The sequence below is a fragment of the Mus musculus genome, chromosome 1 (assembly GCF_000001635.26).
Source record: "Mus musculus strain C57BL/6J chromosome 1, GRCm38.p6 C57BL/6J".
Taxonomy (NCBI): Eukaryota; Metazoa; Chordata; class Mammalia; order Rodentia; family Muridae; genus Mus; species Mus musculus.
The window spans coordinates 10103119-10122580 of record NC_000067.6 but is presented as its reverse complement, the minus strand read 5'-3'; the positions used below and the strand labels follow the sequence as shown (position 1 = coordinate 10122580).

The 19462-nt window shown below is 40.8% G+C and overlaps 1 protein-coding gene across 20 annotated transcripts in view; it reads right to left on the bottom strand.

Annotated features, from left to right (window-relative positions):
- The window catches only part of Cspp1 (centrosome and spindle pole associated protein 1), a 98656-nt gene that overhangs the window by 14191 nt on the left and 65003 nt on the right, over positions 1-19462 (bottom strand). For 9 of the 20 annotated variants that reach the window (XM_006495479.4, XM_006495485.4, XM_030252689.1 and 6 more), the window contains 7 exons: positions 18217-18369; positions 14100-14212; positions 10039-10188; positions 9559-9705; positions 8874-8978; positions 6497-6563; positions 5850-5967 (listed from right to left, as the gene is read on the bottom strand). In XM_006495479.4, coding sequence (XP_006495542.3) covers positions 5850-5967; positions 6497-6563; positions 8874-8978; positions 9559-9705; positions 10039-10188; positions 14100-14212; positions 18217-18369 — 853 coding nt within the window. Of the gene's footprint in view, positions 1-5849; positions 5968-6496; positions 6564-8873; positions 8979-9558; positions 9706-9976; positions 10189-14099; positions 14213-18216; positions 18370-19462 lie in introns of those variants that run through there. The other 11 variants (XM_006495481.4, XM_030252691.1, XM_030252675.1 and 8 more) reach the window with 4 other exon arrangements.

Below are 19462 nucleotides of genomic sequence, written 5' to 3'. Positions count from 1 at the left end.
TAACAGACTGGCTATACAAATGGGACCCAACATTTACTGCGTACAGGAAACCCATCTCAGGGAAAAAGACAGACACTACCTCAGAGTGAAAGGCTGTAAAACAATTGTCCAAGCAAACAGTCTGAAGAAACAAGCTGGAGTAGCCATTCTAATATCGAATAAAATCGACTCCCAACCCAAAGTTATCAAAAAAGACAAGGAGGGGCACTTCATACTCATCAAAGGTAAAATCCTCCAAGAGGAACTCTCAATTCTGAATATCTACGCTCCAAACGCAAGGGCAGCCACATTCATTAAAGAAACTTTAGTAAAGCTCAAAGCACACATTGCACCTCACACAATAATAGTGGGAGACTTCAACACACCACTCCCATCAATGGACAGATCCTGGAAACAGAGACACATTGAAACTAACAGAAGTTATGAAACAAATGGATTTAACACATATCTACAGAACATTTTATCCTAAAACAAAAGGATATTCCTTCTTCTCAGCACCTCATATTAACTTCTCCAAAATTGACCATATAATTGGTCACAAAACAGGCCCTAACAGATACAAAAATATTGAACAACACTCTCCTCAACCATACCTTGGTCAAGGAAGAAATAAAGAAAGAAAATAAAGACTTTAATTTAGAGTTTAATGAAAATGAAACCACAACATACCTGTCTTAGTTAGGGTTTCTATTCCTGCACAAACATCATGACCAAGAAGCAAGTTGGGGAAGAAAGTGTGTATTCGGCTTACACTTCCATACTGCTGTTCATCACCAAGGAAGTCAAGACTGGAACTTAAGCAGGTCAGGAAGCAGGAGCTGATGCGGAGGCCATGGAGGGATGTTCCTTATTGGCTTTCTTCCCCTGGCTTGCTCAGCCTGCTCTCTTATAGAACCAAGACTACCAGCCCAGAAATGGTCCCACCCACAAGGAGCCTTTCTCCCTTGATCACTAATTGAGAAAATGCCTTACAGTTGGATCTCATGGAGGCATTTCCTCAACTGAAGCTCCTTTCTCTATGGTAACTCCAGCTGTGTCAAGTTGACACATAAAACCAGCCAGTACAATACCCAAACTTATGGGAACACGATGAAAACATTACTGAGAGGAAAACTCATACCACTGAATGCCTTCAAAAAGAAACTAGACAGAGTATACACTAGCAGCTTGACAGGACACCTAAAAGCTCTAGAACAAAAGGAAGCAAATTCACCCAAGAGGAGTAGACCGCAGGAAATAACCAAAGTCAGGGCCGAAATCAGCCAAGCGGAAACAAAAAGAACTATTCAAAGAATCAACCAAACCAGGAGCTGGTTCTTTGAGAAAATCAACAAGATGAATACACACTTAGCCAGATTAGAGGGCACTCGGACAGCATCCTAATTTAACAAAATCAGAAATGAAAAGGGAGACATAACAACAGATCCTGAAAAAATCCAAAACACCATCAGATCCTTCTACAAAAGGCTATACTCAACAAAACTGGAAAGCCTGGATGAAATGGACAAATTTCTAGACAGATACCAGGTACCAAAGTTAAATCAGGATCAGATTAATGACCTAAACAGTCCTATATCCCCTAAAGAAATGGAAGCAGTCATTAATAGTCTCCCAACCAAAAATACCCAGGACCAGATGGGTTTAGTGCAGAGTTCGATCAGACATTCAAAGAAGACCTAATTCCAATTCCAGTTCTTCTCAAACTATTCCACAACATAGAAACAGAAGGAACTCTACCCAATTCATTCTATGAAGCCACAATAACTCTGATACCTAAACCACAGAAAGACCCAACAAAGATAGAGAACTTCAGACCAATTTCCCTTATGAATATCAATGCAAAAATACTCAATAAAATCCTAGCAAACCAAATCCAAGAACACATCAAAATGATCATCCATCATGACCAAGTAGACTTCATCCCAGGGATGCAGGGATGGTTTAATATACGGAAATCCATCATTGTAATCCACTATAAAAGCAAACTCAAAGACAAAAACCACATGATCATTAGATGCGGAAAAAGCATTTGACAAAATCCAACACCCATTCAAGATAAAAGTCTTGGAAAGATCAGGAATTCAAGGCCCATACCTGAACATAATAAAAGCAATCTACAGCAAACCAGTAGCCAACATCAAAGTAAATGGATAGAAACTGGAAGCAATCCCACTAAAATCAGGGACTAGACAAGCTGCCCACTTTCTCCCCACCTATTCAATATAGTACTTGAAGTCCTAGCCAGAGCAATTCCACAACAAAAGGAGGTCAAGGGGATACAAATTGGAAAGAAGAAGTCAAAAATATCACTATTTGCAGATGATATGATAGTATATATAAGTGACCCTAAAATTCCACCAGAGAACTCCTAAACCAGATAAACAGCTTCAGTGCAGTAGCTTGATATAAAATTAACACAAACAAATCAGTGGCCTTTCTGTACACAAAGGATAAACGGGCTGAGAAAGAAATTAGGGAAACAACACCCTTCTCAATAGTCATAAATAATATAAAATATCCTGATGTGACTCTAACTAAGGAAGTGAAAGATCTGTATGATAAGAACTTCAAGTCTCTGAAGAAAGAAATCAAAGATCTCAGAAGATGGAAAGATCTCCCATGCTCATGGATTGACAGGATCAATATAGTAAAAGTGGCTATCTTGCCGAAAGCAATCTACAGATTCAATGCAATCCCCATCAAAATTCCAACTCAATTCTTCACTGATTTAAAAAGGGCAATTTGCAAATTCATCTGGAATAATAAATAACCTAGGATAGCAAAAGCTCTTCTCAAGGATAAAAGAACCTCTGGTGGAATCACCATGCCTGACCTAAAGCTGTATTACAGAGCAACTGTGATAAAAACTGCATGGTACTGGTATGACGACAGACAAGTAGACCAATGGAATAGAATTGAAGACCCAGAAATGAACCCACACACCTATGGTCACTTGATCTTTGACAAGGAAGCTAAAAATCCAGTGGGGAAAAAAAATAGCATTTTCAATAAATGGTGCTGGCACAACTGGCGGTTATCATGTAGAAGAATGTGAGTTGGTCCATTCTTATCTCCTTGTACAAAGCTCAAGTCTAAGTGGACCAAGGAACTCCACATAAAACCAGAGACACTGAAACTTATAGAGGAGAAAGTGGGGAAAAGCCTCGAAGATATGGGCACAGGGGAAAAATTCCTGAATAGAACACCAATGGCTTGTGCTGTAAGATCGAGAATCCACAAATGGGACCTCATAAAATTGCAAAGCTTCTGTAAGGCAGAAGACACTGTCAATAAGACAAAAAGGCCACCAACAGATTGGGAAAGGATCTTTACCAATCATAAATCAGATAGGGGACTAATATCCAATATCTATAAAGAACTCAAGAAGGTGGACTCCAGAAAACCAAATAACCCCATTAAAAATTGGGGCACAGAGCTAAACCAAGAATTCTCAACTGAGGTATATCAAATGGCTGAGAAGCACCTGAAAAAATGTTCAACATCCTTAATCATCAGGGAAATGCAAATCAAAACAACCCTGAGATTCCACCTCACACCAGTCAGAATGGCTAAGATCAAAAATTCAGGTGACAGCAGATGCTGGTGAGGATGTAGAGAAAGAGGAACACTCCTCCATTGTTGGTGGGATTGTAAGCTTGTACAACCACTCTGGAAATCAGTCTGGCGGTTCCTCAGAAAATTGGACATACTACTACCGGAGGATCCAGCAATACCTCTCCTGGGCATATATCTAGATGTTCCAACTGGTAATAAGGACACATGCTCCACTATGTTAATCACAGCCTTACTTATAATAGCCAGAAGCTAGAAAGAACCCAGATGTCCCTCAACAGAGGAATGGATACAGAAAATGTGGTACATTTACACAATGGAGTACAATTCAGCTATTAAAAAGAAGGAAGAGCAAAGTGTGGACAATTTGCCCCTTCTTAGAACTGGGAACAAAACACCCATGGAAGGAGTTACAGAGACAAAGTTTGGAGCTGAGACGAAAGGATAGACCATCCAGACACTGCTCCACCTGGGGGTCCATCCCATAATCAGCCACCAAACGCAGACACTATTGCATTCGCCAGCAAGATTTTGCTGAAGGGACGCTGATATAGCTGTCTCTTGTGAGGCTAAGCTAGTGCCTGGCAAACACAGAAGTGGATGCTCCCAGTCATCTATAGGATGGAACACAGGGCCCCCAATGTAGGAGCTAGAGAAAGTACCCAAGAGCTGAAGGGGTCTGCAACCCTATAGGTGGAACAACAATATGAACTAACCAGTATCCCCAGAGTTCGTCTCTCTAGCTGCATATCTAGCAGAAGATGGCCTAGTTTGCCATCATTGGGAAGAGAGGCCCCTTGGTCTTGCAAACTTTATATGCCCCAGTACAGGAGAACATCAGGGACAAGAAGTGGGACTGGGTGGGTAGAGGAGTGAAGGCAGGGGGGATGGGGGACTTTCTGGATAGCATTTGAAATATAAATGAAGTAAATACCTAATAAAAAAATTGGAGGAAAAAAAAAAAGCAAATTTCTCAGGTAAGGAAGACCGGAGCATACATTAGGAATCTCTACTCACACAAGATGCTAGAGAGAATGGAGGCTGCCAAACAGCATAAAAGACAGAATCAATCAATCAAACCTTCTTGGCCTTTGAATGGACCCATTCAGGATAAGCCTCAACTTCTTATATTTTTGTCCATTTGGAGAATTTGGGTTCTGTACTTAAGGAAGTGGCCATCTCATGTGTTTATTTTATTTATCTTAAAGGATTAAAGTAGTTTTAAAAGACTTGGTCACACTTTTGATTGCACCCGACGGTCTTCCCTTTAAAGACCACCAACTAAAGCAAAAAATGGGCTCTGGAATCTCACAACTCTTACGTTCAAATCTGTTTCCTTCTCCCCTCTCATGAACCCTAAAGGGAATGGAAAGGAGCATGATCCTGATGAAGTGTGAACCCTCCAAGGCATTCCTGAAGTGTTCAATGTGCAAATATGGTTAAAATGCCTAAAGGAGGCCCAGCTCCATACATGCCTGGGCTACAGCTGGCTGGCTTTTCAAAGTGCTTCTCTGTATGTACTAGCAATGTTGTTTTACAATGTGTCTGGGTGACAGGCCGATTTTTTTTACATGAATTAAATATATTTTTTACATGGATTAAATATAAGTGTATATATATATATATATATATATATATATATATATATATATATATATATATATATGCATGCACACACAAAGACTCATTGGAATAATCACCAAAAGCAACTTCTAGGAGTCTTTTACATTTGGACCCTTTCTAGTTTCCATAATTCTAGTAAGTAAATAATTTAACCTTTTATAATTGGGTTATTAGACCTCATTTGTAAGTGGTCTGTAACATTTGCCTTGCTCACAGAGAGCTTGATAATGCTGTGAAATGAGGACTTTCTTCTGTGAAGCTGCTCTATGAAATGAGAATTAAGAGCCAATGTCTCTGACACATATTTAAGATTCTATCAGTTATGTGTTTAACAGATGCTTGTGACGTTAGCCTAATTCTAACCTAACCCATGCTGTCTTTGCTCTTGCTAGGGCTAACCTACAGAGTCCTGGCTTTAGAGAAGTTGAGACCTCTGACAAAAACGCGAGCTATGTCTTGCCAGGAAATGAGTACACAACACACAATCCACACAGTCATAAACCACACTGTGCAATCATCCTAATGAGTTTCCCACTGCTGTCATTATTTTCCTCAAGGAACTACATTTCTACATCTGACTTTTAGAGGACACAGGAGGGAGCAGGAGGCTCTGAGATGAAGCAATCCAACTCCAGGAAGATGCGCAGAAGCACCTCATGGGGATCTCGTCGTCACTGTCCAGGTGCAGCAGCCGCCCCTGCAAACGCCTCTCCTCGCTCCGGAGCTGCTTCCTCATTTCTGATAACTCCATAATCACATTTTTTTTCTCCTCTGCAAATTCCCATAGAGAAGAGAGAAGAGAAGAGAAGAGAAGAGAAGAGAAGAGAAGAGAAGAGAAGAGAAGAGAAGAGAAGAGAAGAGAAGAGAAGAGAAGAGAAGAGAAGAGAAGAGAAGAGATTAATTACCAAACACAACCTGGCTTTTCATAAAGCTAAACTGCTCAGAGAAATGTTTATGGAGGATACTTCTGTGTGTTTACACACATACACATCATAAAGTACAGCATTAAGATCCACAGTCTGCGATAGGGAGATGTTGCTGGGCCTACAAAGGGCAATTGTAAAGGGCACAACAGGAGTGCATTGCACTTTGAAGGCTGATGTCCTGGTGGCTGTATAATCAATCACACAGTACCCTGTGTGAACACAAAAGCAAGAATGCAAGTGAACTGTGAAAAGCCGCTGAAAGTCTGTGTGCAGGGGGGCTCACGGCCACTAATGCAAGATGTGGGGGTTGGGGGCACAGAGCACAGCACTTTGCCCGTCATTTCTGAACTCTCATTTATAGACGTCCAACCCACCTTCTGCACGGAGTTGGTTCTTCCTTGCAGGCACTGGAGGAGACTGTGCCCGGGACATGGAGCTTTCCTGTGGCCAACAGGACAGGCACAGTCAGAGTCTCGTCCCTATTCCTAAGTATAAAAGGCAAGCAGCCTCTACACTGTAAAGCATATGGAAGGCCCCTTGCCTCTGACCAATGTTAATCCCTGTGTGTCTGCTGTACTGTTAAGTGCCTCCCGTCTCCTACCACTCTGATGTTTACTCTTCTAAGTGTGATCCTCCCAGCCCATGCACAAAGCTCCCCCGGCCCCGCTTCACCATCAACTGTCCATCAGCATCTTCCCTTCACAACTAGGCTTCACAGGGTCTGAGAGATGGCTCAGCAGTTAAGTGTACTTACTGTTCTCTTGAGAAAAGAATAATCAAGGCATGTTTCTGGGGTCTACCTCCTTACTCCCAGCCTCCACACCCACTGCTTCACTGGGACTACCCTTAACAAATAAAGTGATAGGAGGGACTCTAGCCATCCCAAGCATGGCAAACATGGCTCTGGCAAGCCTTATCCTTTTCCCCCATTCCCATGCATTTAGGAATGCATCACTAGATTGCATTCCTAAAGCTAGCCACCAAGGACTGTTCCCTTATTCGGCCACTTCTCCTCCTGAGGCTAACTACCAAGGTCCAGCTATCAAAGTATTGAAGTCCAGCAATCAAAAGCCCCCTTTGGCTCACCTAATTAACATGCCCAATTACAATTAAACACCTCACCCTAACACAGGTTTCCCCTTTTACCTTTATAAACTGCTATTTCGCTATGGTCCACTTCTGACTCTTCTATCCTGAGGCAGTCCCTTGTCTCCCACTCTGGAACGAATCACCCTTCCCCCTCTCCCTTGTTCCCTCCCCTCTTCTTCATCCTCTCTCTGCTGTCTCTGATTCTTATTCACTGCTCTTTGTCCCTCTGGGGCAAATGACTCTCCTTTGTGCTTAAGAACTTGGTCTTGGGGTGTCTTGTGCTGATTCTGGTCCTTTCAAGTGTCCCCAAGTCACATACTCAGACTCAGTGGGCGATTCTATCTTGAATGTCCTTGGTGAGTAACGACTAGCACGGCTGACAATTTCTGTCTGCAGCTCCCCTCTGTTGCTCACACACTGGTCATTTCCTCAAACTTAAAGATTTATTTAAGTATGTGAGTAATTGTGGTTCTCCTCAGACACACCAGAGGGCGGCATTGGATCCCATTACAGATGGTTGTAAGTCACCATGAGATTGCTGGGAATTGAACTCAGGACCTCTGGAAAAAAAGCCAGTGCTCTTAACCACTAAGCCATCTCTCCAGACTCCTCAGCCCTTTTTACTCCTCTATATACATACCTGTACAATCACATTAATTTAGTAAGCATCAAGCTACAAATCCAATCCAAAATGTCTGCCTCAGCCACAACTCAATTTTCAAACTCCAACTCTGTAAAACCATCACCAGAAACCTGAAAAGTATCCCTGACCTCTTACCACCCTAAGTCCTTAATCTCACATTTGGACTTTCACGAAAGCATCTTGTCTGTGTTTAGTCTTCCCTGCCCAGGAGAACATTACTCAAGCTCAAGTGCCCACACTCTTCTTGAACAAGGATCGTCTCCTTGATCCAAGGATCCCCATGCATTTTCAACCACAGAACAAATGAATCAGACTGTCACAAGTACAACTCAAGAAAATGTTCCTAGATCACTTCTATGCTTATTCTGGTAGATCACATGTGTGCAATCCACAAGCCCATGGAGGAACACAAAGTGCACAAGCCTCCCCACCCCAGCACGGCATAGCATCTCCATTCCCAGCTGCCTTTACACAAAGGCACTATCAGGCCAGGCCAAACCAAACCACAGGTTCTTTAGCTGGCTTGCCCCACCTTTGAGTTTGCAGATACTCAAAGTCCAACCTTCCTAGCTTCCTTTCATAACTGTAGATCCATCTAAACATATGGGAATCCGCAAGTACAACTACAGCTAGTTAGAACATACTTCTTCCAAGACTTTCTTAGCGAGGCAAGATAGTGAACTTTAATCCCAGCACATGGAAGGCAGAGTTGAGCAGTTGTCTGTGGGCTGGAGGCCAGCTTAGTCTATATAACAAATTCCAGAACAACCAAGGCTACAGAATGAGACCATGACTCAAAACAAATACATGACAACAATGACAAGAACAACACACTGGTGTTCCTGTGGAGCTGTGACAAACCATGAACTTGGTTTAACAGACTGTGGCTTCCTTAAGAACCGAGCTTTAGGACAGCAAGTGCTATCAGTCACAACTACAGCAACATGCAAACTAATGAAGCCCCCATAAAGTACCCATCCCACATAACTCAAGATTAACCCTGAGAAAAAAGTATGTACGTGAATGAAGGAACTTATGATGGTGTCGACTGAAGGAGGTCTTTGGAGTTTGCTTGCAATTTTGTTCTGAAGAGCAGGAACTACAGGAGAAGGCTGTCTCAAGTGCTGAAAAAAAAATGATTTCTGTACATATATATGTATATATACATACACACATACACTCTATACTCAATAGTCACAACTATTTAAGAAGATCAGATTACTTTTGCTTTTAATAAAATACTCTTTATAAAACAGTCAAATTCTTTCAGGTGTCTAAGATCAAATTAGGTTTCTGGAGATGAAAGTCCTGTCTAATAATTGCAACTTCTGATTCATGTACTCAACTCTTAATGCCAGCCCTATGCACCAAAAACAGTGACTCCAAAAGCAGTCTTTTTGGTGGATTACATCTCATTTACAAGCTAATACATAAAAAATGAATCACTAGGTAAATGAAATTCAAGGGCAATATTTTTGTTGGTATATTTGTCAGTCAGTCACTCTGGCAAGCTGCTGTGAGCCCACAGTGCACATGGCTCTGCTCTACAGACTGTATCTCAGGCAGCAGAGCTGAACATGGGACCGACCACAGGAACAAGACAGTGCCCATATACAGTTGAAGCCCTCCTTTCTCCCGTCTCTAACTACTCCCACCCTGCCAGGCCAGAACCCCAGGCCCGACATGCCTCTGTCCAAGACATACCTTTGTTTCATCTCCGATAATATTTTCTCTCTCATAGTAATGCTGAAGTTGCAAGTTATGTTTTTCTTCCTCCTCTTTCTTCTTTCTTTCCGCTTCCTTTCGCCTCTCTTCAGCTAACCGAATAAGTTCTTCATTTTTCAACCTTTGCTTTAAAATTTAAAAAAGACACACGTCTTGCATGCATTTGCTGAACGTTTAAAAATATGTTACTTTGTCTAAAAGAAGTAAAGTTGAATATATAAAAGATAGTGTTTTACAAAACGAAGATACTATCTATCTATTTAATAAAATAGTAGACATCTTTTATTAGCCTAGAGTTTAAAAACAGTTTGTCTCTTTCTTAAATTAAAATAATACACAACGTAGACAACAATAGGGCACTTTAAAAATGGATTTCAAAATATCAATTATCTCATACACTACCGCGCATCTTCTCAAGTCACCAAAACTCTTTCACTTTGGCTGGAGAAACAGACACACCTCCTCCTCCTTCTCCCTCCTCCGCTCCTGCTCCTCCTCATACTCTTGCTGAATCCTTGCCCTCTGCTCCGCAAGCCGCTTTTCTTCCTTCTCTTCAGCAACTCTCAGCTTCTCGCGCTCGGCTTCTTCTCTTTGTCTCTTTTCCTCAATCTAAAGAATTGGACTTAGTGATTATCCTGCTCACCTACTGATGAGTTACAACATCACTTTCTTCTGGATGCCTTCTATTTGCCAAGTTCTCGATTTTTTGGGTATCCTGTATTTTACTTGGAAGGATACAAGATACTGTTAAAAGCTACTACTCAAATTCATCTCTGCTTAATCTGTATTGTGTGAACTTGGGAAATGGGGCTGGAACTCAATTTTCTCACCTAGCAAGAGTTATTGAGTGCTCAAGGGTTAATGAGAAGGTATAAGGGGCACACTAGTGTTTTCTGCTCAGAAGGTGCTGAGGATATCTCTGTGCTTGGATGATTGATTCCTACTGCACGTCAATGTGCTTGACCGTGAAGAGAGTCCCCACACGGGAGTTAGCTGAGTGTGTTAGCCTCTTTACAAAGAGTCGTTTCCTCACAGTGCTTTTCTGCCCACTGGCAGGTAAAATCCCAAGTATTGGGAAGCAGCGCAGGGGCAGGCCTACGCTCAGAACACACAGGTCCTGCTCCCTCCCGGGTGTGTACAGAGGATGAACAAAGAACCAGAGGGTGCCAGAATTACACTCGTCTCCACTAATCCTGAGATCCACCGAGAACACAGTGAGAGAATATTCTAAAGTAGAGCATATGGACAGGAGGAAGCCCTAGGAAACAGTACAAAAGTAAATAAATAAAACTATTAATCTTCTAGTGTTCTGAAACAAACTTTCACTCTGCGGTTACCCTTGAAGTCCCTAAGTGACCCCAGGATGGCCTTAAACTTAGGGTGATCCTCTTGCCTTAGCCTTTCAAGTGCTAGGATTACAGGTGTACACCACCAGGCCCATCTGCTATTGGATACTTATGATCAGTTTAAGGCTATCCTTATAGATTATAATTATTTAGATTACAATTATTAACATTGTCTATAGATCTTTTGTTCAAATATTTTTTAATTAAAATGAAATTACACCATTTTCTCTTTCCTCCCTCCCACCCCCTATTCTCTCAAATTCATGATATATATTATATATGTACACACACAGAGACACAATCGTGCTCAGTCCATATAATGCTGCTTGTATGTATATGATTTCAGGGCTGAGCACTTGGGATTGGATAAGCAGCTGACATGCTCTTCCCTAAGGAAGCTAATTTCTCCTGTTCTCAACATTCCTTAGTTGCCTGTAATTCTCTGTCTAGGGGTGAGGCCCCTTGATAGTTTGCCCTTCTGTGTCAATATGTCTCCTGGTGCTGTTCTTGTCCGGGTGTTGCTTAGGCAGTCCTGTTGATGCAGGGATCATCTAGGAAGTGTGTATGAGGAAAAGGAACAGGGAGTTCTTGTGAGACTGTGTCATGCTGGGTTTTACATTTTTCCTACAGGAGGTATTTTTATGCCATTGAACTCCTGTAGCTTTAAGGCTGCATGCTGACAGTGTTCTGTACAACGAGAACTTGAATCTTCCTACATGAACTATGAGTTACCAACTACAGCCTCTCCTGATACTTATGACAGCTAATGTGAAGCCAGACATTCAATATCAAGCAAAGTGTAGACAACCACAAGTGTACCAAATCCAGAGAGAGCACTGTGTCAGGCCCGAACCCGGCCTATCTTTTCCTTCTTCCATGAGAAAGAACAAACAATAAAATTACAGAGAGTAGGTACCTGCTACATTCAATCAAGTACTGCCAATGTAAGCACTGACAGACCGCACACCTAACAGACACAGGCCAGTACCATCAGAAATGCTAAGTGTTTTTAAAAAGGAGAAAATTATCCTCTAGGTGAGTTTTCAAACTATATAACACAAAAGTACTCTATGAGATGTTCCAATTTTTCATTAATTTCTTTCCACTGAATTATTAAAATTTTTTAATTTATTTTTAAACCTATACTTAAAATTCACTCATAAATGTTACTTACTCAATTTGAATAGCAGCAAGGCTTCTGATACATTAAGTTGACTCTTATTTATTTGTGCAAATCCTTGGCTAAAGCTTCTTTTCTGAACATTTTAAAACATTTATTTCAATTCTTAAGCTTTAGATATTGTCTATAGGATATTACCGATAGTAACAATAAATACCATTCAGCTGCTTAGAATTCTATAGGATTTGTAACTGAAAATAAAAAGGATTTTGAGACCACTAAGAAACAGTAATATATTCGGTAGGGCAGTGGTGGCATACACCTTTAATCCCAGAACCCAAGAGACAGAGTGAGTTCCATGAAAGTCAGGGCTGTTACACAGAGAAACCCTTTTTCAAAAACAAAACAACAAAACCAGAGTTCTCTACTCATAAGTGCACTAAGGACTCACAAAGAAGAGTGCTGAGGGATCAAAGTAACGGTTGCAGTCTCCTCGCTGTCAGTGGCTTTGCAGAGGGAAAGACTTCCTAGTGACCCCATAGATGAGACTGCACTACCCAAAGACAGGCTTCATAAGTTAGAAACTCCATCTGTGATTTAGCTGCAGGTCCTAAAATAGAGATACTGTCTCTAGAGAATCTAACATGTAATAACATCTGTACTGGCTAGTTTTGTGTCAACTTGACACAGGCGGGGGTTATCACAGAGAAAGGAGCTTCAGTTGAGGAAATGCCTCCATGAGATCCAACTGTAAGGCATTTTCTCAATTAGTGACCAAGGGGGAAAGGCCCCTTGTGGGTGGGACCATCTCTGGGCTGGTAATCTTAGTTCTAAAAGAGAGCAGGCTGAGCAAGCAGGGGAAGCAAGCCAGTAAAGAACATCCCTCCATGGCCTCTGCATCAGCTCCTGCTTCCTGACCTGCTTGAGTTCCAGTCCTGACTTCCTTTGGTGATAAAGAGCAAAAGTGTAAGCTAAATAAACCCTCTCCTCCCCAACTGCTTCTTGGTCATGATGTTTGTGCAGGAATAGAAGCCCTGACTAAGACAACATCCTATACATGTAAAAGTATTTTGTGAACAATAAAGTGATTTAAAAACATCTGATAATTGTACCTTACCCCATGGTAGATGTGTTAAATAAACTTAGAAAATAACTTACATTTTGAGTTGCTGTTGTCATGGTAACAGAATTACCACTGCTGACTCTGCACCACACTCAACCTGCTGACCTGAGAGTGTCTGACATCTGTGAGGCTCTGTTATCTGTCACATGCTCTGTAAGGTATTTCCCTGCAGACATTCACTGCTCTGATAAGACACCCATGCTCTGCTCTACCCAGTCCCCCAGTAAAAAAAATTTATACAAAAGGAAAAAATGTTTTCAGACCACACTGAGATGTCCGTGTATACGTGTAGAGAAACCCAAGTCCCTTCTGAGCAGACACCCCAGTCATCTGACTCCATCTTCTTCTCAGTGAGAAGCCAATGCTTAAGTGCCTTCTTTGGGAATACTTTGAATATTTCACTACTGTAATGCTACCTGTTTAATACAAAAAGGGCCATTTAACTGCACAATATCATTATATTATATGTAAATGCTTTGTTTCCTGAGACCCTGACTGGCCTTGAATTCTCAGTCCTCCTGCTTATTAGTCAGTGCTGAAATTACAGGCCTGTTCCACCAAACTCAGCTGAAATGTAACTTCTGTTTATTATTATCTGTACTGAGCCAATGATATCACATCTGTTAGGAGAGACGGGGCTTAATTTTCTTCCCTAACAAGCATATACAAAGATTCTCCCTATATTTCTGAAGTGGATTTTAGAAATCTCAGCATTCATTGCTTTACCAACTATTGATCTTCCAATGAAGTTTAGAAAAGATTCTGATTTGAACAATGTGGTTTTAGCAATACCTGTACCTGATAGAAACTAAACATTTTGGTTAACTGCATAGCATTTTAGAAATTAGTACACAATGAATAAAATTCTTGCAAGTTTAGTTTATTATTATAGCCATTAAGAGATGGAACTATAACCAAACAAGGCTTTCACCTGAAAACGAAGAAAATTCTTGTATAATTCTTGCTGTTTAATCTGAAGCTCGCTGAGTGGCTCACCAAATGTGTTTCCCCGGGCAAAAGGAGAGCTTTGTGTTTGCAAAGGACCTTCAAAAGACAATTTGCAAAAACACACAATTAGGAAAAAAACAGTCAGCTAATAAGTCCACATTATGAAAAGAAGTATTACATACACCAGTCGTGAGGTTAAGGCAAAAGCAGAAGGTGAGATAAGAGTGGGAGAGGACACAGAGGACAGCAAGAGAAAGCAGTCAGAAAGTGAGGGGCTGGAAGTCCTGTCCAGAGCAGTGTAAGACACCAACGGAATGTGCAAGCCTGAACATGGCCTCACAGCACAGGCTGTACAGTATTGGTCATGATAGAAAAATGTACATGAATATCCTCTACTTAGGAATATTCCTGAGGGGTTGGAAATACAGTGCAGTGGCAGGGCTTAGCATTGGAAGGCCTTGGATTCAATTCCCACAATTGAAGGAGGAAAAAAAAATAAGAGGAAAAAAAAACTAATAATAGTAATAATAGGATTGACTCTTAAAACTGCTGAAATTAGCCGGGCGTGGTGGCGCATGCCTTTAATCCCAGCACTTGGGAGGCAGAGGCAGGTGGATTTCTGAGTTCGAGGCCAGCCTGGTCTACAGAGTGAGTTCCAGGACAGCCAGGGCTACACAGAGAAACCCTGACTCAAAAAACCCAAAAAATAAAAAATAAAATAAAATAAAATAAAAACCTGCTGAAATTAGTGCTTTCCTGGCGTGCACAAAGCCTTGGGTTCTATCTGAAGCACATACAGAGTACTTTTTAAAGGGATACACATGTAGCATTAGTTTGCTGTAGTGTATGCTCCTTATAAATAGCATTATATAGTCTCAAAGGGAAGATATTGTTTCAGAAAAGCTATTTGAAAAACAATCATTCCCTAGACATCTCTTTGAATGCAGAAAGAAAAAAAAATGACAATTTAAATCTCACATAAATTTTTATATGATTCTTAAATTATTGATTTATTGCTTTTGCTGTTTGATTGGTTGGTTGGTTTAGTTTGCTGAAACAGGGTCTTAGTATGTTATGTGTCCATGACTGCTCTGAAATCACTATGTAGACGAGGCTAGCCTTAATCTGCAGCAATCTTCCTGCCTCCGTCTAAGGGACATGCATCCCCACACCCAGCTGCTGACTCAGTCTTATTACTATCAACTTACAACATCTAATCTCTGCTTGGGTCATCTCACGTAGGACGACATTTATCAACTTACATCTCTTACAGGACCGGCATTTAGCAGTTCAGCTCTGCTCTCCCTTTGTATTTAAATTCATTAATGTTTAGTTGACTGAATTCATGGAAAGTCACATCAAGACTTGAAAATTATGAGAACTTTTTCCCCTAGAAACCTGTTCTATAAAGGTTCTCTTAAATCTCGGCACTGTAGAAAACACTATCTTTTACCTTAATTTCCCTCAAAATTTGAATTTTTGTAACAACTAAAGGAAAGAAATATGGATGAAATAAATCCTTTAGGGGGAGAACTTTTCTCACAACTACAGGGAACTAGTACTATTAGAAAATAGACATGTGACTAGATACCTTAGTAACCACACAAAAACAACTGAAGCCAAACTAGTATTAGATTTCATAGCAGTTCACTTAGGAGCCATAAGGAAAAAGAAAAAGAAAACAAAACAAACACTAATAGCCTGAGTCAGGTAGGGCGGCACACATCTGTAGTCCCAGCCTCACAATGAGAACCTGTCCCAGCTCTTAACCAAAAGAAAAGGGGAAATTGCGTACTAGGGCCACCGAGACTGAGAACTGTGGCCCACACCTTCAACCCTAGCACTGGGGGCAGAGGCTGGCAGGTCTCTATGAGTTTAAGACTAGCCAGGTGACATAGTGAGTTCCAGACCAACCAGGACTACATAGTGTAAGACACTGTCTAAAAATAACAAAAGGAAAAAGAAGCCAAATTAAGACCTCAAATGAGGATGAAGCTTAAAAGCATAAATTAGGAAAACTCTGAAATATATCCAAGTTTCCCAAAGCCTTTTAAAAATATTAAACAGCACATGTACATGTATACATGCACACATATGTGTACACACTCATACACACAAATAAATATGTTGTGCCAGGAAGTGTTCATAAACCCCAGAAGACCACCAAAGAGCAGATTCCGATGCAATTGCACTAGGGTCTCTAAGCTTGAGCTTGGGCCACACCACCATCTCTGATGCTGCAGAATGGGAGCCCCCAGCTCTCAACAGAACAAGGCTTTATAGAAAGTGGCGAGCCAGTGAGGGGTTTCAGCCTGGCAAGTATCTAGGTGTATGACTAACATAAGCCAACAGGTGCGTGCTCTGAAGCAAAACCATGAACAATCACAAACGCTCTGAAAGTACATCTAAGTCAATCAGACTAATCTTTGATTGACTGTTGCTAGGGAAGCAGCTAGGGAGTAACTCTGGGGTATGGACCTGGAACTTGGGTGTAGCTTGTGTTCAGTTGCTGGCCAAGTTCTCAGGCTTTTTTTCTTTTAAGATGGAGTCCGGTCCCAAGAGTAGGTTTGGCCTCTCAGTACTCATGCATATCTATATGGCATAGCACCAATTAGGTGGCCTTGGATAGTTTCTTTTTTTTTTTTTTTTCCTGTTTTTTTTCAAGACATGGTTTCTCTGTGTAACCCTGGCTGTCCTGGAACTCACTTTGTAGACCAGGCTAGCCTTGAACTCAGAAATCTGCCTGCCTCTGCCTCTGCCTCCCGAGTGGTGGGATTAAAGGCATGCACCACCACGCCCAGCTGGATAGTTTCTTATATTGACAAAATTTAGTTTAGTTAATAGTTTAGGGAAAGAAAGTCTAGAAAATTTCCATTCATATAAAATGAGGATACTGATATTTTAAGATATTTTTAAAGTTATCATTAGCCCCCACCAGAGGGAAGCCTGGCATACTACAGAAAAACTAGACAGGTCAAATCTGCTGGGCGCGCTCAATCAGGCTGGGAAGGGTGTCTTGGCGATTGTTTATTCCCCGGGGTCTGTATCTCGTAAGCAAATGCCCAAGAAAGAGGAAATACTTAATCGTGCTTAGAACAGCAAACACTACTGTGTATGCAGAAACAGAGAGCCACAGCACGGAGATCTCAGAAGCAGCAGACAAGAAGAGCAGCAATAAAGAGCAGCAATTCACATGAAAAAGTATTTGTTGTTCCTACTATACACTGAACTCTTTCAGATTAAGAAATTAATAACTGTCAAAATCAAAGGCTCCAATTTTAGAGTTCCAAAAATTGAAGCAAGACGCAAATAGTAAAAGTCTACTGTGGGTCCCAGTGGAACCACTCTCCCAGCACAGTAGGAACAATGGACAGGGCTGCCTACAGAAATAGCAAACCACTGTCTCCAAAGTGCCGACCTAAAGGGACCACTGAGGTCACCATCACAGCCCTTCTAGGAAAATGTAAAAGCAGATTCAAAACAACAATAAAACTGAAAACGAGCAAAAGCAAAATTTTATAGTAAAGTCTTTTATCAGCACCAATACAAAGTGCAAAATGTATATTTTCTACATGTGCTTTGATTTTAAAATGTATAGAATACATTCACACTTATGTGGTAAGATACTGAGTAATTTCAGCTCTCAGCAACTTTAAGGCACTGCTTAACGTCTGGCAGCTTCACTCATCCACACAGATGTGACCCGACACTAAATGTCTAGTTAGTTCTTTTTCTGTACAATGTGGAGGGCAAGTGATCACTTAAAACAAAAAACTAATTTATTGTATAATTTATGATAACAGGCCAAATACTTTCTCACTGATGCAGTCAGTGCTGTATATATGTGCAAAGAAAGACCCCTCAAGTATCAAAAGAAGAACGTTAACAGCAACTACACACGCAGAGCAAACTTCAGAGTGGGGAAGAAACATGCCATGTTAGAAGCCTCCTTTCCCTATTCTCTTTGGAAAGAAAATATATTATGCTTCCTAATGTGACCAAAGTCTCAGTAAGAAGTTTATCAGAACAGAACAGAAACGAAATGTTACTGAACAGCATTGGAAATTAGTTGTTTTTAAATATAGAATATGATTAAAAACCTGAGTTTTTATTTGCAGAATCTTCTAGGTTCTCAGCATTTGAAGTGGCTAAATTTTGGTCTATAGATACAACAGCCCTTTTATCTTCATATGTTCTTGCATCTGGGTTATGGTAGGCATCTATATTCTGTCTGTGCATCCTATTCAAATCAGCTGAGAGGGAAAAATAATCCATTTATTTCAATAAACACATTTCTATAATTACTCTTAAACAATACATTTTTAAATAGGACATCAGCAGGAAAAGCAAGAAAAGGCTGGAATTGGCTGGATGATCACTGCAGCTCTGAAGCAACCTCACTGAAAACTATAAAGAAACTATGAAATCAACTCAAAACTAGGACAGAGGTTAAGGACACATAAATGGTTGACATTTGGTCAAAAGCCATATTAACATAACCACTGTCAATTCAGAAATCAGAATTTCTTTAGTATAAAACAAACTTAGTGAAATTCAAGTCAGAGTAAAATTTGTCCCAAACCATCAGCTCTCCTAAAAACAACTAACAAAAACGCATGTTTATTATACAGTGTTAAAGTGTATCCAGAAATTCTTTATTTAGCAGCCCTTCCTCACAATGTGGAACTCAAGTCTCTTCCTTACAATGGTCTCCTTATCAACTTATGCCAGCGTTATGTCAATTAGGACACTGCAGGGGCTGATCCCAGACTTCTGGGTTTGATTCACAAAAGACATGAGCTGCATTTTCTCTGATCACTGGACTCACTGAAAAGAAAGCCTACCACAATGGCACAGGAGGGGATGTTATGGAGAGATCTGAAGATAAGAAATTGAAGCCCCCTGAGCTATGGAAGCCATGGGGGAAAACAATCCCGGGCTAAAGTATCATACACAAACAACCAGGAAAGCCACTCAAAAATCACTTAAGAACCACAAAGTAGTATGTAGTTCTTATTTTAAAACACTACCTTTGGGATGGTTTATTACCTAGCAATAGACTTGCTGTGTCTATTAAATATATAATGCCTAGCTCAGTTGGTAGTGTTTGTCTAGCATGTACAAACTGGGCCAAACCACTAATCTCAGCAACAGACCTATATAGAATTCAAGTTTTAAAACTGCATAAACAGGGGCTAGAGAGATGAGTCAGTGGTTAAGACCACCCACTTGCTGCTCCTCCAGAGGGCCCAAGTTTAATTCCCAGCATCCACGTGGCAACTTACAACTGTCAGTAATTCCAGTTCCAAAGGATCTGGCACCATTGCACATTCATGCAGGCAAAAC